We start from the raw sequence: 20,183 nt of genomic DNA, 5'->3' as shown, positions 1-20,183 counted from the left end.
ATTTGTTCATTTCTCATCATTATCCAACGAATGATAGCTCAAAACGTTCGCCGGAGATTTGTACACATTTCTGTAGGACGGTTTTCCAATTTGCTCGTTAGTTTTTGAGAAATCGATCAAATTCCGAATTTCTTTCAATTTTTTGTTATTTATTAGAAAACTAATGAGCAAATTGAAAAACCGTCCTACAGAAATGTGTAAAAATCTACGGAGCACGATTTGAGCTATCATTCGTTGGATAATGTTGAGAAATGAACAAATCCCGTGGATTTTTCCGAAATCAGAATGAAAAATTGCCTTTTCGACCTGAAATAATATCTGAAACCAGGATTTTTGGAATGAATGGGTGGATAATGCTCTCAGAATAATTCTGAAACTGAAATTGTCTTACTCCTGACATTGAACGTTTTAGACCTGCTAATTTCTCAAATTTTTCGTTTCATGAGGGTAGATCAAAAATTTCCTTGCAGTTCTTACTCGGAGTCTGGGAGACTGTGTAATGTTGAATTCTTATATAATTTTGATTTTTTTAAATCATCATGGAGATTCAAAAAGTTGAAAAAAACTCTGGAATCCTTCAAATAGGAATCAAAAATAATTCAAATTAGACCAATCTTCACTGAAAGTTGATGATTTCTGAGTTTTGGAATATCTTCTTAATTCAACTCTCAGCAATTTCCAGCAATTTCCAGTAGTTCTTTGTTTTTTTCACATTCAAAAAATGTAAATATGTTTTGCAAAAAAAAAAGAAAATTCTAATTTCCAGCTGTTTGTTTATTCACCAAATTAGTTCTGAACCAGAGCTGTGCGGAAGTAAAATTTTCAAAAAAGGAAGAAGGAAGAAGGAAGAAGGAATAACATTTTCAAAAAGGAAGAAGGAAGAAGGAAGAAGGAAGTGAAAAAAGCCCGGAAGAAGGAAGAAGGAAGGAAGAAAGAAGGAAGAAGGAAGTTGGGTTCCGAACCGGGAAATCGGAAGTTAATTTTGAAAATGACAAATTTGAGGAAACTTTTTTCTAGTCATCTCTGAAAACGAATTTTGGCGTTGTTTTGCATACAAAATTCCATTAAAAATCACCAAAACTCCGCTGATATTCAGTCGAAAATTACAAAATTTTTGTGAACTTTTAACACGGAAGTCGAACAATTTCAACGGAAGAAGGAAGAAGGAAGAAGGAATAAAATTTCAAAAAAGGAAGAAGGAAGAAGGAAGAAGGAAGTGAAAAAATGCCCGGAAGAAGGAAGAAGGAAGAAGGAAGAAGGAATTCCGCACAGCTCTGTTCTGAACCAAAGAATTATCATGATTTATGTCCGATGTTCAAAGTTCTTTTCCGAAAGTCCAAAAAACAAAACATTGGCTCCCTCGGGAAGAAAATCGGATTTCCAATTATTGGAAACTTTTGAGAAAACGTCTTCTAATCAGATAAACTTCTCGTGTCTCCTTTTCCCAACTTTTCCGCCCCGTCGTCCTCCTCTTTTTCTTCTGTCGCATTTTTAAGCGTATGCACACAATTTGTCACTTCTTTGCGTGTCAATTCCCAAAAGAATTCAAAACTTGAAAGAAACGACAACATCTCCAAAACATTCCCACAAAATTCAGAATCAGTCGGTGGCTCTTTCCTCTTCTTCTTTTCCTTTTTCTTTTGATTTCTTCTGCATGTTTAGACAATTCATGAATAGAGTAAGGTGTCTCTCTATCCGGTAGAAACATGAATTATTCATAGCCAGTTAAATGAGTGGAACGCGTGAGGAGAGCTCTCTCTGCTTTAGCTTTCGGAGAGCATTTCCTCTTTTCTTCAGACGTCTCTAATGGCCGCAGAGCCCTCTTCTTCCAACTCCGCTAACATTTATTTCGTCAACTCTCTTATTGGCCCCCTCACTCCAACAACATTCGGACCTTCAAATTGGTTTCTTCCTCAGAACTTGACAAAACATAGGTTCACTTGGATAAATATGTAGCTGGATTTTCATTTCCTTAAGTTAGCTGCTATGACTTTTGAAGTTATTCCGATCGAAGAATGTGAGAGATGAACATGGTAGTCTTGTAAGTAGAAGTTTCTTCAATTCTGTCTAGACGAAATCAAGATAAGATCAGTCTGGAGAGAAGTTGAAGGTTGACAATAGTCTGATGATAGTGATCATTTCTATGCAACGGAGTTTAAAATTTTTTTTAATATTAAGATGTACTATTAAAATGAGTTATCACTTTCATTTCACATTAGTTTTTATGTTTTTGAGAAATTCTTCGATTCTGAGTTCATTTTAGGCTTGTAAAATAACTTGGTTTAATTGTAAGTTACAGTTTTTCAGAGACGAAGAATTAATTTTTACTTCATTGTTTAGTGAAAGTCCCTCTCTTTTTCAGACTTGTAACGGGCCGGGCCATCAGAATTTCAGAATTTCTCTGGCCTGAAAGTTTACTGAAAAATTATTTTTTGTCCGTATTTTTTTTTGAAAAAAGTTTTTTAGAACGGTTTTTTGTATGTTTCATAGGTTTTTGAGGAATTATACTTCAGGAAAATTATGGAATATTTTCAGAAAAAATTTTAGTTCGAAAAAAGTTCAAAAATTCAAATCCAGGCCTACCCGAAATTTTGCAAGCCTGTCTTTTTCTTCTTTTCGAAACGACAAAAATAATAAATGGGCTTATTTCTATTACAAGGGTATCCTACTTTTAATGCGATTACCTCTGTCCTATTTTCAAACGTTTGAAATTTGAAAAATGACAAACTAGTGCAAGAGTACAATGGCTCAAAAAACTGTCATTCTGTCTATAAATGCTCTTTTATCAAACCTACAGTACTGATAAAATTCGTAAACACACATAACGTTTTTTCCCAAAAAAAAACTGATAACCTCTCTCTTTTCTTACCAGTTTTACGATTGATTCATAAAACATGGAAAACTGTTTCATCCCTCCTCCTCTTTTCATTTCTCGTAACTCTACAAACACACTGTGTTTTTTGAGCCGATTCTGTTATTTCCTCTCCCATTTCCAACCCGATTATGCTAATATGACATACGGCTCCTCCCATCTCTCTTTTCACTCTCGCTTGTGACACTTTTTCTATTTGGAAACCGACTCGACAACGATTAAAAGAGTCATAAATCAGGTGAGAGGAGGCATCAGCTTCATTCCCCTATTTCCTCTCATTTATTTTCGCGCACCCGTAATATGCCATATGTTTTCCAGGCCTTCCATTGCGCACTGAGCTTATGTGACATTTAGATGAAAGAATAAGAGAGAGGGGGAATTCATTCATTCGATCAACCATAAAATCAATGCTAATTGTCGAGAGGAGAGAGGCGGAAGCAGAAGCATAAAAGACCGCCCGTGTTGGGAAAGGAACGTGTGGTCAAATATTTGAAAAGAAGGAGGCAGGAACATGTGTTGTCCTCCTCCTGGAGTCATGCTCTTTGAGTTCTCTCTCTACAGGATCGGTGTGGTCATTTGACCAATATCCCATTCCTCCTCCAAACAGATTCAATTACCTTCTCTCTTCATCTCTCTTCGTTTATCTTTTTATCTCTTGTCAACGCACACGTCCCGACTCCCAGACCAAGAGGATCGCTGCGTGTGAAACACAATACAGTCTATTGCGACGCAGAGTGACTGGCACAACATGTCAACTGATAGAATGAAGGGAAATGAAGAGATTAGATGAGTCGAAGAGACGCAGAATGTCTCGGAAGTTTTGCGCTTTTTCACTTTTCCTCTTTTCCTCTTTCCAATTTCTCTTGATGCTCTATTCCATAATCCAGATCATATCCTTTTACCAGAATCATTCGAATCATTTGAATCTTCTGAAACTGATAAATATCCAATCCAATCAGAACTTTCACTCTGAATCCTAGATCTTGGTCAGCTTACGTTTATATTAAAACCAGGTGCCATCAGTTTCAGCTGAGCAAATTGAAAAAATACAATTGTTTTCATCTCAGTTGTTTTTAATAATGCCGATAGATTCAGCAAATAATATAACTGTTTCCAATATTCCACTATTTTGAGTCATCGTTTCTGGGCACAAGTGAAATCTAGATTCACCTTTTCATTTCATTTCCCTTCTTTTTCTTTTTCCAGTTCTCCCAAAACAAGGTCGAATTAAAAAAGTTGTGAGAATGAACTCTCTACATGATTAGTCATCACTCACTTTCTCTATTTCTCTCACCTCTCAATGAACTTGTACTCATCGCCTTGTTTCATTTCACTCCCCCAAACAATTTGTTCAATCTCTCTGTGTCTCTTTCTCTCTCCTCTGAATATCTCTCTAATCCTTTACATTTCAATCCATTCGACATATGTTTCCCATTGATATCAAATTTTCGAGTCGTTCATCCTCTTTTCCTCCTCCTCCAGATAAGTGTTGCCAATTCACTTGAAGCTTCTTCTTTTCCTTTTCCAAAGTACCTCTCCTTCTTCTTCTCTTCATCCACAGCTTGTAAATCGACACCATCTGGCACCGGACATAATTCGATTTTTATTTGCTTTTGTTTCCACTATTTGGGGTCTAGACTTCTCTTCCTGTTTTCTTTCTATTTCTGAATACAAAAACAAGAAAATAATAGAAAATAGAGTTCAATGAATAATGGATCATCCAATTTTGTGAGTATTCAGAATAACAATTGAAAGTCATCTTTCTCTTTCTGTCTCTTTTCGTTTTTCTTCATTTTCTTTTATTTGCTTCGTGTCACCGTCATTTCGAAACCGCGCGAGCCAATTTCCCCTTGTTTTTTTCTACTTCCTACCTTTTTCTTTGTTCGTTTTTCTTTTTTCATTTTGGAACGTTTTGACACTTTGGTAAACATACCACCTATTTCTCTTTCTTGATGTTCTCTTTTTCTCTTTTTCTCACTTCTTTTTCTCATTTCCATTTGATTCTGTCAAGATTTCACAGCCTCTGTTTTCTCAACAATCAAGAATGTCAGCTGGAAAATGAAAAAAACGCCTGAAAAAGAAAAAAGCCTTTTTTGAATTTCCTCACGACTCCAGATCGAATTTCATTTCTCGTTTATACATTTTTCTCAGTTTCAAAGACGAAAAAAATCACGAGGCCCTATTTTTGTTTAGCAAACAATTCTGATCACTTCTGATCAATTTCTGAGTTTTTTGTTTCGTTTAGAACTTCTAAGAAACATTTCAAATTTCAAATGATTTATGAATTACTATATTCCATTAATGACATTTTCGCTTTACTGAAATTGAAAAAATTGAGAACGAATCAATTAGAACTTTTGAAAGGTTGCAATGGATAAATATATCAGATTTTAATTTTAATACAGTACTGGCCAAAAGTTTGTGAACTTTGGCAGTTTTCAGTTGAAATTGACCAACTTTGAGAGTGTATCATGGTAATACCGATAGTCCCATCAAGTAGATTTATAATGAATTATCCTGATCAAAGGTAGAGCTTCATTTTTGTAGTTGACAATTTTTTGTACGGACACTCCCTAGAGAGTTATGGTCATTTTAAGACGAAAGCTCAAAAATCGCACTATTTTACACTGAAATAGGACGATTTGAGGGAGAAATTGCTTTGTCGATACGTAACTCTCTAGGGAGTGGTCATGGAAAAAAGTTGTCAACTACAAAAATGAAGCTCTACCTTTAATCTGTGTGATTCATTAAAATCTACTTGATGGCGACGATCCTCATCCATCTCATCCATCCGCCTCTAACTTCTTTTCCAACTTCATCCCCCATTTTTTATGACGTGGCAATAAAAGAAACCACTTTGTTGAACACATTTAATGTGACAAGTCTCTCTTCTTACTTCCCATCTTTTGTCAATTTTCCAGCCACACCTTCTTATTCTTCATCTGATTCCTCCTCCTCTTTCCTATCGTACGACTCATTTGAGAGGCATCAAATTGATAAATATGTAGATGTCACCTCTTCTCCAAGGTCATTGACTACTTGTTCGTAAGTATCCACTCCTTCCTCCCACCTTCTCTCTAATCATGTCTTCTTTTTCTTTTGTATTCTTTTCTTCTTCCATTCCCGTGACAAATCTTTCTCTTTTCCGTAAGGACAAGACGTCTTCATCCATAAACAACTTTTCACTTTTCCTCACGTCTTCCACCCCGTTTATGACCGAATTTTCTTGTCCTTTGCCCCTTCATTTCCTCCCCTAAATGAGTCCATTGTCTCAACCCATTTTTGCTCTTTCCTTCAAGACGAAGAAGCACCCGCCAATTTCCTCTTTTTCGCGCATTTCGTATCCATGAGCCATTATGTTTCGGTCCACACAACCGGAGAGCTACTGCACTTTTTATAGCTCTTATTTTGGCTTCTTCTTTCCTCTTCCATCCATCCTCTGTTCTCATTTTTCGGACAACATCCACTAGGAAATGCATTCCCGCGCACTGCCTTCACCGATATATATGTATATGTACACAATTCAAACACACGGCCACCCAATATGTTTGCATTTTACAAGTCCAATATGTTCGGTTACCTTTTTCCTACCATTTTTCTGTTTTCACACCTACGCTTTTTCTTTTTTTGTAAATTGAGGGCTTCTGAAAACTGTATACATGTTCTTTGATCGTTTATCCTGTTAGGACGGAGTGCGGATTCGGAAAACGTTTGTTTTGGTGGACATCCGGACAAACTAACCCACATGATAGTTTTCTGTTCAAAGCGATACAGTAATTTTCTTAAAATTAGAGTTTCGGAGCACGAATTTCTGTTATTGGATATAAGATTTTGTGAATCTGAATTTATAATGTTCCAGATATAAAATTTTAAGAATCCTGCTCTATTGTCTCGGCACAGTTCTTACAACTGCGCTCCACCGAAATTCCGTTCTACTTTTGGATCTATGCGCATCTTTTTAATTCTACTGTACACTTTCTGACATAAAATCTTTTTTAACTTGAAAATGGGTTTTTCATGTTTAAAAGATTCTCCTTGGATACCGTAAGACGACCCTTCAATTTTATGAATTGTCCCATACGATCATGATCTCTCAATCCCACTTTTCAATTTTCCATTCCGTTTCAATCTTATCCGAAAACTCCCAAAAGTAGATCATTCGTACTATTCGAACTGGTACGTATCCCAGCTGCCAACTATTGTACCAGGTGCAACTTTCCCCACTTCCAAACTCTTTTTTTTTCATTTCATCCCCATTTGTCATATTTCTACACTTTCTCCCCTTCCCGACCCCTTTTTTAAAACCTCCAGATGCTATTCCATCTCCTTTTTTGCTTGTTTTGATTCACTCATTTTCTAGTTTTCACTCAACTACTATTCCTTCTTTTTCTTTCCTTTTCATCACATGATCCTCACCACTTTGCCGCCTTCTTCCTCTTTTCGATGATCCTTTTGTAATTATACGCTTATTTCTCTTTTCGTTTTTACTTTCACTTTCCAAAATATACAGTTTGCCTCATCGAAACTCAGCTTAATGATTCGCAGAATGCCGTCAAACATTCGAGAATCGGATGCATCATGTCTAGAGATGATACGATCAATCATACGATCAACGGCTGATGACAATTCGAAATGGGTTGAGATATTCGTGGATTTTGAGAATGCACAACCGACGAATGAAGAGAGAGAAATTTACAATATGGCAGAGGAGGTGTTACATGATTGTGATGTGGTTTTAGCAGATGTCTCAAGTTATGGAAATGGTATGATTCTTTGATTCTTCGGTGACTTCCAATACATTTTATCTTTGCTTTTAGGCTGCTACATTGAACGGTCACAACTGAAAAACGACAGTGATACCCAAGCATTGAAAATCCTGATGACAAAACTAGAACCCTTCGTCGCGAGAACTTGTTCCTACTATGAACACGTGACAAAAATCGGAAAGATCGTGCCGATACTGCTATGGGAATTGTCATCTGGACCGTTACCTCTTGAGGAACAACTTGCCAATAAACAGTCCATCGCCAAACAATTCGCCCGACTAATTGGATTTGTACTGGATTTTGATGTTGTCAAGGTAATTCTTTGAGAGAAAAAGAGATTCCGAATATTCCGAATTCCAGATGAAAACCGCCCAAATTACAAACGACTACAGTTATTACCGCCGAGCGAAACACATTGTTTACCAGGATTTCGAGTAAGATTTTAATTTAAAAATGAAGAGAAAAAACAAGAAAAACTTGAATAATTATGATTACAGAGACCAAGGAGTACCAGAACTTCCTCAAGTTCAAATGTTTCTATGCGAAGGAAATCCAATGTTGAAAGCATTATGTAATGGAGTTGACTCCTACATGCATACACATCAATCCCTTCCAATAAACAATACAACCGATGTCTTCGTAACAATTATCAAGTGAGCCCTTTCCTCCAATACCGTATCCCTTCCTAATTGACTTCAATTTTCAGCGTCTGCCGTTTTATGTTGGCTAATGAAGAGTGTCTGGCACGGTTGACAGATTCATCGAAACATTTATGCTGTCGAGTCATGACTGGACTTGTGATTTTATTTGATCACGTGGATCAGAATGGAGCATTTGTGTCGAATTCATCGATTGATATGAGAGATGTAGTTAGGTTGATCAAATCCAATACAACACAAGAACAGGTGAATATTTTATGATGAACTTAAGAAATTAGGAGACTATTAGCTCGGCACAGTAGTTCCAACTGCGGTCCACCGGAATGCCCTTGAAAAATGCACACAATTTTCTTCGATTTTGGTAGAGCGATGTTGTAAGAAACTTGCCGTGCTAATATGAGAACCGAAAAAACCAAAACAAAAACAGATTCAATTTATTAATTTTCAGTCTGATTGCCTACTTGCCGGACTTCGATTCACAACGAAACACTACAACGATTCGAGTACTCCGAAGTCTCTTCGTCATCTGATTGAAGTAAAATAATCACAATTTCCATCATTTCCCCATCGTTTTCTAGTCATCCTTGCCCTTCTCCCACTCGTTCTCTTATCGCTTCTAGTTCTCCAAAAACGGTGATTTCCTCCTTTTCCCCTCGTCAAACAGTACTATTTTCAGTGATAATGATGAATTTTTGTTCCCCCCAATGTTTCAACTCACTCATCACTATTCTTTTCTCATTGCCTTCCGGTTCCGGTTTCTCGACACTTTGTATACTTTTCAGATCTAAATGAAACTTACAAATTCTTAATTTTTATATCACACCTTTATTGTTTTGGATCGCAAATATATAACAACAATATGTAGAAAATTAAAATACAGTTGTTCTTGGAAGAAAAGACACAAAACGGAGTGGATGAGACGAAAACAGTTAAAAATTGAGAGTATGTGGAGGCAGAAGCACGAAAAAGAAAACAAAACTGGTCGGTATTTTTGAGCAGCAAATGAAGAAACAAGCGACTCGGGATGTAGTTGATTGAGCCATATTGTGCTATTTAACACCATTTTTAATTATAAAAAACATGGAAAAGGGGAAGAAGGCGCTTTTACTTATCGGGGTATCCGGACTATAAACACGTTTTGGGATAAAAAAAGACAAAAACGACAAAGAAAATGTTAAGAGAGAATGTGTCATTGAAAAGGGTGATCTATATAGTTAATTTGGATGAATTTTAGAAAATCTTTAATGAATTGAATGAAATTTCGAAAATAATGTATCATTTGTCTTGAAAAAACAACACCGGAGCTTCGAAATCCCATTCAAATTAGTTGAAATGTTCTGGAATCATGCTCTTCGAGATGCTACTAGATAGATTATATGAAACGATGAAGGATAACATCGTCGATGATGGAGCCATCACGATAGCTATCGCTTCTCTTTTTGGCATTTTCAGGGAAGTTTAGGTATATGAGAAAAGGAAGGGGACATCAGAGGCTAAGAAGATTTGGACATAGAAAAGAAAAACACACAGTCACAATGATAATACAAAACGGAAACAACAATATCTAGAGGATGGTGCACTTCTTCTTTTTCTCCTGTTGTGGTGGGTCAAGAGCGGCAAGAATGGCCTCGTCGAACACGTTTTTCAGACCCTTCTGCAATTAATAAAATCGAATTTCAGATTATTTATATTTCGGAAAGGTCATGTTTGTTAGATAATAATTCTGAATAGTTATTTTTTTTATCAAAAACAAAGACGTTTCCAATTATGACTCACCTGCGTCAATGCTGAGCACTCGACGTATTTCACAGCCTTCAATTCCTTGGCCAACTTCTCTCCGACATCTGTGGACACTGGCTTTTGCTTGTTCTTTGCAAGCTTCTCAAGCATTCCTGGATCGTCTCTCAAATCAACTTGGGTTCCAACAAGGAGGAAAGGCGTCTTTGAGCAGTGATGCGAGATTTCTGGTACCCACTGAAAATAATAATTATTGAAGATAACTGTAGGTTTATACAAAAGTGGCTATCAAGTATTCTCCATGATATTTTTTCACATGTATAGCGATGGAAGGCTAGTTCAACTGATATAAGTTGACAGACTTCTAATGTTCAAAGAACAGATTACGATGCATCAAAAACTTTATAAACTCACTTTTTCCCTAACGTTTTCGAACGAAGCTGGGGCTACGACCGAGAAGCAAACGAGGAAGACATCTGTCTGTGGGTAAGAGAGCGGCCTTAACCGATCATAATCTTCTTGTCCAGCGGTATCAAACAATCCTAGAGTGTATGGTTCACCGCCAATCATCACAGTGACCTGAAAATCTACTCACATAAGAAACATTTTTAACCAGATAAACTTACGGCGTAGTTGTCAAAGACAGTCGGCACATACTCGGATGGGAACTTATTCGTTGTGTAACTGATGAGGAGACACGTCTTACCGACAGCTCCATCACCGACGACAACGCATTTGATCGTCTGCATTTCGTCTGAAAATAAATGTATGAATTTTCGTTAAAACGGAAAGAAGTTCAACGAATGAGTCACGCGAAGAAGAGCATTTCAAATTGGGAGATAAGCCGAGAGAAAAAGAAACGAACAAGTTGCGAAACATCAAATGGGAAAATCGATATTCACTTCTGTCGAAACAGCAGTGTGACGGTTGACCATGAGGCAGGCGAATAAATTAAGAGGGAGCAAGAAAGGGGCGGAGAACGATGAGGGAGACAATATGTCTAAAATAAGGAAAACAGTTTCTTGCATCAGTTTCCCCATGAGGAATTTCTCTGACTCATCGCTGCCGAAGGAATTGACGACGCGGCAGAAAAATGCGTTTTCAAGCAAGGCATACTGTATTAAAGGTGCAGAGACAGATATTATAAAAATGTTTCGCCAAGAAATTGGGTTACGGTAATAAATAAGGAGATGAAATATTTTCAGCCAAATTCGTTTTCTGTGTTTTTTTCTTTGAAAATATGCTATCATAGTTTGCTTTTTGTTAGTTTCCGAATCGAAAGATTATAGTTTTAGACTAAAAACATTGTTAAAGTACCTAAACAGTGCTCTCTGCAGAGAGATCTCTGCCAATGTGGCGATATTCAAATTTTGGCGAAACCGTATTATTTCAGAAGATGGCTAACTTAACAATCTTTTCCAAAAGCAATTTTGACTTGATTTTATCGATTGATTGACAAAAAATCAAGTAAATGTCAATCGTCCAATTACAGGGAAACGCTAAAACAACGAAAAGCGTAAAAGAGCTTTGTTGAACACGGCGAAAAAAAGCGAAGGAGAAGATGGTGGACAGTTTGTCGGCGAGCCTAAGAAAACCGCGACGCGGCCGCTCGCACCCATAGACAACGCTAGTGTTTGGAGACTGAGAGAAGAGGACGAGAGAGTGCGGAGAGACTGGAGACACGACCGCATCTAGCATAGGGTCGCCAGACCACCCCAAATTATTGGATTCAAATTTAGGTCCCATTCCACGTGACAACCAGCTATATGTTGTAAAATCAGAGAAGGGAGTAGAGTTGGGAATGGTTCGAACCTAGATTAATAGGTTTCCATTCCGTAATCCCACTCAAAACCTCGTAAAACTTTCGAATACGACATCTGAAGTCATCATTTAGACCCTAAACGTTTCGCGATATCGTATATGTTCTGGGCGTTTCATGCAACGAATAGTTTTGGAGTATATCCACCACATCTACAGTAACCCGTACACTGAAAGTGATTTCTTGCCCTTCGCACGGGCGGCCTACAACTTTTTTGTGTTTCGTACATTTGGCAGCGCGTACTCCATCTCTTCGTGTTAAGCATGGTGAACCGAAAGTTTATATTACTGTCAGTGTTTCTCCTTGTTCTAGAAGTGTAGTCTAGGTTTCTAGGTCTAGATAGAATTGTAGACTTTTCTAGAGTTTTCATATTTGGAATTCTAGGTCACGTGTCATGTGTTACTTTTTGAGTTAGATACTTGCAAAGTTATTCGATTAGATTTCTAGAAATTCCGCATAATTGGCAATAAATCATTGTCTAGAAAACGTCTTCCGTATCGAACTTCACTTCAATTCCGATAGCGCACTCCCTTTCTTCTCTAGATTCTAGATTTTATCTGCTGGCCTAAATTTTGAAAATTCCATACTTTCTAATTCTCTTCTCCATAGAACGCATATCTCGATTCGTATAGTATTCTTATCGGTTAGAGCACTTTTGTATCCTATCGGTAATTTCTAGAAAGTTTCAATTTTCTACACCGGCAATGCGCCCTTCTCTTCTTCCCTGTTGCCGATCAATAGTCCGTCAATCCGGTTCCCCTCTCGCGTCTCATTCATTCTTAGCGCGTCCATGTGCTTCTTCTCCTTCTGGGATTCTTCTCTCGACGTCATCCATTCTCTTTTTTTATTCATCCTAGAACCCACTTTCACATCCCACCTAAAAAATACCGCGGATCGCACACCTGTTCGTGCCGTTTCCTTTCTCCCCTCCTATTCTCCCACACTGTTTGTTTTTGTCGCTCGTGCGACTGCAGGAAGGCCGAAGAGATGGAGTAGTTTCAAACGCATTCCATCGCAAATCTATATCATATAGATTAGGTGAGAGAAAACGAATAGAAATGAGTGAAATTCTTTATTCAATAAGTGTATTCTGCTTTGAAATTTTTAGCCATAACTCCATGTGGATTATTAGCAACGCACGCATATACTCCTTGATCTCCCATTGTAGCCGGGTCTGAAATAATTACACTTATTGTAGAATTGTAGAACTTCTAACTGTTTGATAGTTTGTACTCGTTTGTGCAAAAGTTGCATCTATAGAAAGAATGTGTAAATAATCATTCAAGAGTTTCAAGTGCTTGAAAAACGTTTTATGTGTGTGCTTGTGTTCAAAAGTGATCAGTGAGAAGAATTTCGAAGAGTAAGGAAAGAAAGTTAGGGAAAAGAAAGAATGCAAAACGCTGACACAGTCTAAAAAAGAACACTTCCCCTTATCAGATCATTTCGATTTCTTTTCTCCATAACTTTTCTCTTTTTCGCAACAAACCGTCGGCTAACTAATTCGTCCGCTAAAATGTTAACTTACCAACTTCTAATTTACTCCAAATTGTGTCATTTTCGATTGGTTTCTCATAATACTGAAATTCGACTTTTATTTTAAATCAATAATTGTAAAGATCTAGACTTACATGAATACTTGCTTTTGGTTGAATCTCTGCTCCCTCTTTGTACCATTTTATAGTTGGCCTCGGGTCTCCACGTGCTTTACAAATAATCAGAAGTTTATAACCCAATCGATATGTCTGACTGAAATGGGAGCCAGTTATGATTTGAGCGCTCTGTAATAATTTGTTATATTTTTTAAATACAATTTCTCTTAATATTCTCTTACTCTATTATCCGAAAGAACCGTTTGAACCAATGAAAATTCGGCAACTTGCGCAAATTGCAGGTTACTCTTTCCTTTTCCTTTTCCTCCTCGACGTCCACCTCTCGAATCAATGGCTCCGAGTAAAAAGCAGAAGAAGAAAATGAAGCGACCCCAGAATCGGAAATTCATGATTAGGGATTTACCACTTGGTGTCGCCTATCTCCTTCACCCGTCACTTCGTGGAGTTTTACAAAGGTGAGTTGAGAGAAGTGAAGTCTCTTAAAAAAAATGGATTAGACAAAAAAGTTAAGTTCAAAAAGATAGCTGATAAATTGGATATTGATCCAATATTTCAACGTCTCAACATGTGTTCTCACTCTTCTTTTTGTGTAATATTATTGAGAAGAGCCAAGAGAAAAGAAGAAAAGAGAGGGGGAGTAATGTGTTTTATTCGATGCATGACAAATCTTCGAATCTCAGTTTTTCGGGGATTCTCAAAAATGTTCTCCATTTTTCCAGCCGGCCTAAGCGATGGAACAGTGGAAGTCCTTCGCATCGAATTGCCGTGAACCTTGTACGGAAATACAAAAAACAAATGAAGCCACGAGTTCTTCCTTTTTTCTGTGAACCTTGTCGAATGGGTTTTCGTAGTTTTACAGTCGCAAAAGAACATGTTTGTGATAAAGAAGCTGTCAGAAAGGCTGTTAGAAAAGAGGAAATGAGGAAGTTCTCCGATTATGATTGTTCTAACGGTAACTAACTGTTGATGATGAGATTGATTTGAAAGTAATTTCCGAATTTCAGAGATGAGGCTTGCATTGAATGCTGAAAAACAATGGAGATTCAATGCGCTGGCAGTAATGGAGCAATCTCTTCGACCTGATATGATCATGCCAAAAAAAGTGGAAATGGCAGAGGTGCCAACAGAAACTGAGCATGTGGAATCAGAGCCGGAACCAGAGTGAGTTGAAATGGAACTGAAGTGGGCAAGAAGAAGACGAAGAAGAGAAGAGTGACTCTCAATTCGATTAGCACCTTCTGAAGCTGTTGTCTTTCTCTTTTTTTCAAAACGTACTCCCCTCTAGTTCTTCGATTTTGCAGATTCTACGAAGCAAAAGAAAAGGAGTATGAGGATGATGTTCAACATTTCAAAATTCATGAAGTACTCATTGAATCTACTCAACCCACTCGACCTGAATCAAAACTCAGAACTTCAAAATGTATAGAGCATAAAGAACCAGGCGTGTTTTGTTTCAATTGCAAAGGAACATTTGGAAGTTATAGTCAATATGATTTGCATCTTTCTGAAGATTTCAATGAAGGAAAGTGTAGTAAAGCATTACCGGATTATTACTATATTCAGGTACCGTACTTTTTTCAAAGTTTCAGTTGAAATATGCTGCTTTCTTTTCAGAATGAGGACCGTACCGGAATGTTTGACAAGAGATATAAGCACAGTGTGATGCATATTATGCCAGTTAAACGAGACGTCAGACATATTCAGTGTACATTATGCAAAGCTGTGAATTTTGCTACGTCTGGAGATCTCTACAGTCATATGGTGAAATGCGCGTCATCCACAAACCATGATGACAAGTGAGTGAGAGCTGAAACTTTAACTCCGTCAGTTCTTATAAATTATTTTCAGAGAATCGCCAATGGATTGTCAAACAGCTTTCGGTTACGGAATGCCACCATCATTCAACGCTTGTCAATACGTGTTCCCTGATCCCGCAAAAGGAATTCCACGGCGGCGGAGTGATTCAGACGAATCAATCGAGACGGAATGTTGAGATATACAGTTCATAGTTTCCTACTATATACATATACTTTTGTATTATAATTTCATGCTTAATCAGACTTCTAACTACTTTTTTTTGACCAATTCTTCTTCCATTTGATATCCATTTTTCCCTTTTTGAGGATACCTCGCCAGGCGCGATCAAACAGCCATACACTCTTTCTCAGTATACTTTTTCACAATCGCTCTTACCATTTCTCCCCCCAATACTTCGAATCATTGTGATCAATTCTCCCGAAACTTCTGACTTCCCGGATTCTTTCCACCCCCACAAATGCCTTTTCTCCTGCCTAGTTTGTCCTGAATAGAGTCGCTCCTTTCAATGTAACGGTAGTGATCTCAATCAAATTGTCCTTCCTTTTTTACTTTTATTTGATTTAGTTTTTTTAATACACTTTTTCATTCTCATCAAATTACAGTATTTATCGGGTCCGTCAATTAGCATTGAGATATGTCATTTGCAGATTGATTGTTCCAGAAAGAATAGCATCATGATTTCCTGTTGCATTAGCATATTCAGTGGCTCCGACAATCCGAGAGTTTCTGGTCAAACATGGAAGGTTGTAGAATCCAACTTTGTCATCAGAAGGGCCATAGATGGAATAAATATGACTTCCTTCGTAACCTTGTCTGAAAATACATCAATTGATATATTTCTGTAAGTCTACAACCTACTGTGCATTGATATTTGTGAGGAAAGAAGACAAACAGAATAGTCCATTTGTGGTAGAACAGGCATTGGTGACAGGGAGAACACAGAGATAAGATGCACGGTTTGCTCCTGAAATTTCTCTTTTTTTAATGAAGTGAGAACGCAGAAAAAAATGAGATCGAAATTGTGATTGAGAGGCACCCCACATTTATCACAACCCGAATTGGTCATCGGCGTTCCTGCGCGTTCGGTCATGAGTTTGGGACCCAGAGAGCAACTACTAACCGAGATTTGAGCCAAAATTTTTTTGAGTTCTCACCTCCTTCAATTATTGAGTTTAGGCTTACCGGCTACTGAAACATAAGTTTCAACTGAACTAGTCAATGGGCTTCCGAGGTTTACTGTAGAATTATCTGCACATTCTCCACCGAGAATCGCCTTTCTTGCAATCGGAGAACCCAACGAATATCCAATCACGTCAACTTTTTGTTTTGTGAAATTCGCCACTACAGTAATCATGTTCCTGACCTGTAATTTATTGGATTAAGGTGAATGATAAGATAAGATCAGATCAGAACCTGCTGAACAAATTCACATTCCATGGCCACATCTGGAGCAGGTGTTATTTCGGCACTACCACTTCCATACGTTGTTCCGTAGACAGTTTCATCACTCCATCCATTATTCAAAAGTGTATTCCGTTGGAAAGAAAATGTTCCAGCGTTGTTGGTTGTTCCATGAACAAGGATGACTGCTCTCTTGCTGAAAACTCATTAATTTTTCAGACCTCGTACCACCAGCTATCTGTCAGTGCTATCCTTCCTAACTACAGTATTCCTGAAATCACTGAATCACCTGGTTGGACTGTTTCCATCGTGACTTCCTCCTCCATAACTTCCAACTGATCCCAAATCATTTCTTGCCAGATTATCATACATTTCTTGTCCATAATTAGCAATTATGAAGTTTTTGAAGCTGGTCGAGAAATCGGCAGACACTAGGCCAAGTAGAAGGCTGACAAGGATGAAATGACGAGGGCTCATATTGGAAGAGAGGACTCTCTGACGAATTCTATCGAATTCAGAGTGCTCTTTTATACTCAACTTTTGACTGGTACTGTAGACAATTCCTCTTTTGTTTCATCGATGAAATATCATAAACGAAGAAGAGGAACAAAAGAATTTGGACACAAAAATGTTCGTGTTTCAGACAAAAATTAACATTCCTGTGTTTTATGTGGCAGATTTCCATAATTTTTTGACTCGGTGAACTGGGGAATACGATTAAAAAAGAGATGATTGTTGAAGGCATATATAAAAATGTAATGTTGTTCTTTGAAATAGTTCCTCGATCATTTTTTGATAGGTTATCAGACTTCTACCCAAAATTCAAACTGAATCTCGGATTCTGAAAACGAGATGATTTATATTTCTGTCCCAATGTTTATTTTTTATTGCATTATATCCTGTTCCTGAATCCTGGTTACAAAAAACATTTAATATCTACAAATAACTCAAAATCTTCATATAAATTCACTCATATTTACGTCTACATTTAAAATACATAATGTACAGAAATCAAAGCATCTAAAACATGGAATCATCCAGCGTGCTCATCAATGAGTTTGAATTGTAATGCAGCAGTTTTGATCAAAACGTCATCGTGGTTTCCAGGACGCTGAAAAGAAAATTCATAATTTCCAAATATCCCCTGAAGGTCTATTTTACCTCGAATTCAGCATTTGCTCCAGCAATTTGCGAACATAACTGTCCACACGTGTTACGGTATCCCACTTTATCATCACTTGGTCCATAGATGGAGAAAATATATTTTCCTTCGTATCGGGGTCTTGAGTTGATATCTTTGATGTATTCTGACATACAAGATAATCCGTTTTTCATGTTACAAGCACCAGGGAACGGCAGAGCACACAGGAAGGATCCACGGTTGGCTCCTGGAATTGGAAGGATCACACAGGAATTCAGATCTTACTAGGGAAGGCCTCCAGGTGACCGTGGAGTTATGGGTCGTGACCTATATCATTGGAAAGCTGAGAAAACGCTGATTCCAAATATATATTCAGTTTTTGCCCTCGAAGCCTGGTATTCGAGAAAAACGAGGTCAAAGTTTGAACCACCGACACTCTGACCTCGTGACTTTGAACTTGTCTTTCTCGAACACCAAGACTCAAGGGCGAAAACTGAAAATATATTCTAAATCCCCAATATAGAAAGACGAGTTCAAAGTCACGAGGCTTTCCAACAATATATGTCACGTTCCATTACTCCACGGTCATCTGGAGGCCTTCCTTAATCAGACTCGTTTAGAAATAAGTTTTACGTATCTTTTCAAAGATACTTCAACCGAAAAATGTATTTCTAAATGAGATGGTCGGGGACCACAACTCACCAGCAACTGAAACATAAGTATCAATAAGAGCCGTCAATGGAGGTCCTAGATTCTCTCCTGTATCAACACAAGCTCCTCCCAGAATTGCCTGAAATCTTTGAAAGGTTACTTATCCTCTCCCTCGATTCATTCATACCTTTCTAGCAATCGGCGACCCCAATGAGTACCCAATAACATCAACTTTTCTATGTGTGAATGCAGCAACCACTTGAATCATATACCTCACCTTAAACCCTCTTTCAGAAAAGTAATAATAAACGGGGAAAGAACCTGTTTTATATACTGACACTTCATATCCACCATTGGCGCAATCGTCTTTCCACCATCACCGTATGTCGTTGCGAAGACATGAAAAGATAAAAAGATGGTAAAAGTTCGAATGATATCATATAATGAACGAATAGATCGAACAAAAACTTGTTTTCTCGAACAAAGAATCTTTCTTTTCTTTCCTTTTTTTCTGATTATTACGGTTACACTTTTTATGAATAGAAGGGGTTTCTGACCAGTTCATCACTCCATCCAGCATTCAATAAATGGTTTCTGTGTCCTTGAAATGTACCAGCTGTATTTGTGATTCCGTGTACAAGAACTACCGCTTGTTTACTGAAATTAAAAGTGTTGATGATTGAGAAAAAGGGGGGTGGGAGGGAATTGAACATTGATCAATGTCTTTTGATGACGTGATTTCAGTTTCAATGAAAGTTTTGAGAAGCGGGATTTAGAAATTTACTACTCAAACTACAGTAATCTATAATAAAAAGTGGTCAACCGCTACTATAATGAATCAAAACCTTGATTTATAAAACTATGTCGATCTCTAGAATCTCAGAAACATGGGACAAACTGAAACAATTTTCAGATCAATTCAATACAAGCGAGATTTTTGATGACTTTTTTGTATGAGCCGAGCCCTCAGAAAGGAAATTTTTGTCCCAAAAATGTTATCATATTGGACTGAACCTTGTCAATATTGGGGGCCGTTAAAGGAGGTGAGAACTCAAACAAATTGGCTCGAAATTCGGTGAGTAATTGCTCTGTGGGTCTCGAACTCATGACCAAACGCGCATGGGTACAAAAACGCAACCAACTGAGCTACATGACAGAAAACGCAGCTTTCCATTCGGGGCTGTGATAAATGCGGGTGCCTCTCAATCACAATTTTTTACGTTTTCACCTCTTTTTTTGAGGAAGATATTGCTCAAAATAGTCAGAAACTATAAAAAAAGCCGTTTCAAGATTTCGAAGTTACGCAAAATTAGCAAAAAGAAGAAGACTATTTCAGAATGAATGGATCCAACCTTGTTCTAACACTTCCATCATGAGTGCCTCCTCCATAACTTCCATGCGGTCCGATGTCTCTTCTTGCCAATAAATCATTGATTCCTTTTCCATAATTATCAATTTGGAATTTGTTGAAACTCGCCGAGAAATCTGCGGAAACAGTGCCAACGAGAATAGAGAGAAATAGAAATTGCCTTGAATACATGTCTTCTGACAATTGAAATGAGGTGGAAGGTCTCGGTCTTCTTCTTTTTATTTTCTGCCATCTATTACAAACTTCTCTCGATTGTCCCCTCCGTTCTTGTATTACAATCTCTTTTGCGGTAACTGTAAGTGGTTTTTGATTTCACTTTCACAACAAATTGCCAAACAGA

At 37.6% G+C, this 20,183-nt stretch overlaps 7 protein-coding genes across 7 annotated transcripts; 2 read left to right on the top strand and 5 right to left on the bottom strand.

The window, feature by feature from the left end:
* Nucleotides 1-7,418: 7,418 nt before the first annotated feature.
* On the top strand, nucleotides 7,419-8,841 carry GCK72_006564 (uncharacterized protein; the record flags this gene model as incomplete). The annotated part of the gene is made up of 6 exons (XM_003113883.2): nucleotides 7,419-7,635; nucleotides 7,690-7,952; nucleotides 7,999-8,072; nucleotides 8,136-8,291; nucleotides 8,345-8,543; nucleotides 8,746-8,841. The coding sequence occupies 6 exons, from the start codon at nucleotides 7,419-7,421 to the stop codon at nucleotides 8,839-8,841; spliced, it is 1,005 nt and encodes a 334-aa protein (XP_003113931.2).
* A 1,020-nt stretch (nucleotides 8,842-9,861) lies between these two features.
* Nucleotides 9,862-10,783, bottom strand: GCK72_006563 (uncharacterized protein; the record flags this gene model as incomplete). The annotated part of the gene is made up of 4 exons (XM_003113591.1): nucleotides 9,862-9,951; nucleotides 10,074-10,271; nucleotides 10,449-10,613; nucleotides 10,661-10,783. 4 exons carry the CDS (start codon nucleotides 10,781-10,783, stop codon nucleotides 9,862-9,864), a joined length of 576 nt encoding a protein of 191 aa, XP_003113639.1.
* A 2,146-nt stretch (nucleotides 10,784-12,929) lies between these two features.
* On the bottom strand, nucleotides 12,930-13,852 carry GCK72_006562 (uncharacterized protein; the record flags this gene model as incomplete). Its single annotated transcript, XM_003113522.2, has 4 exons — nucleotides 12,930-13,027; nucleotides 13,379-13,430; nucleotides 13,482-13,631; nucleotides 13,685-13,852. 4 exons carry the CDS (start codon nucleotides 13,850-13,852, stop codon nucleotides 12,930-12,932), a joined length of 468 nt encoding a protein of 155 aa, XP_003113570.1.
* GCK72_006561 (uncharacterized protein) lies at nucleotides 13,794-15,456 on the top strand (the record flags this gene model as incomplete). Its single annotated transcript, XM_003113391.2, has 6 exons — nucleotides 13,794-13,918; nucleotides 14,183-14,415; nucleotides 14,468-14,624; nucleotides 14,765-15,026; nucleotides 15,078-15,259; nucleotides 15,312-15,456. 6 exons carry the CDS (start codon nucleotides 13,794-13,796, stop codon nucleotides 15,454-15,456), a joined length of 1,104 nt encoding a protein of 367 aa, XP_003113439.2.
* A 442-nt stretch (nucleotides 15,457-15,898) lies between these two features.
* Nucleotides 15,899-17,159, bottom strand: GCK72_006560 (uncharacterized protein; the record flags this gene model as incomplete). The annotated part of the gene is made up of 5 exons (XM_003113624.2): nucleotides 15,899-16,094; nucleotides 16,140-16,245; nucleotides 16,464-16,644; nucleotides 16,695-16,878; nucleotides 16,972-17,159. The coding sequence occupies 5 exons, from the start codon at nucleotides 17,157-17,159 to the stop codon at nucleotides 15,899-15,901; spliced, it is 855 nt and encodes a 284-aa protein (XP_003113672.2).
* A 556-nt stretch (nucleotides 17,160-17,715) lies between these two features.
* On the bottom strand, nucleotides 17,716-18,828 carry GCK72_006559 (uncharacterized protein; the record flags this gene model as incomplete). The annotated part of the gene is made up of 5 exons (XM_003113555.2): nucleotides 17,716-17,793; nucleotides 17,844-18,070; nucleotides 18,526-18,613; nucleotides 18,662-18,751; nucleotides 18,796-18,828. The coding sequence occupies 5 exons, from the start codon at nucleotides 18,826-18,828 to the stop codon at nucleotides 17,716-17,718; spliced, it is 516 nt and encodes a 171-aa protein (XP_003113603.2).
* Nucleotides 18,829-19,801: 973 nt separating this feature from the next.
* Nucleotides 19,802-20,014, bottom strand: GCK72_006558 (uncharacterized protein; the record flags this gene model as incomplete). The annotated part of the gene is made up of 1 exon (XM_003113495.2): nucleotides 19,802-20,014. One exon carries the CDS (start codon nucleotides 20,012-20,014, stop codon nucleotides 19,802-19,804), a length of 213 nt encoding a protein of 70 aa, XP_003113543.2.
* Between the last annotated feature and the right edge of the window lie 169 nt (nucleotides 20,015-20,183).

The sequence above is a fragment of the Caenorhabditis remanei genome, chromosome II (assembly GCF_010183535.1).
Source record: "Caenorhabditis remanei strain PX506 chromosome II, whole genome shotgun sequence".
Lineage (NCBI taxonomy): Eukaryota > Metazoa > Nematoda > Chromadorea > Rhabditida > Rhabditidae > Caenorhabditis > Caenorhabditis remanei.
The sequence above is the reverse complement of the archived record's forward strand: the minus strand, read 5'-3'. Positions and strand labels throughout refer to the sequence as shown.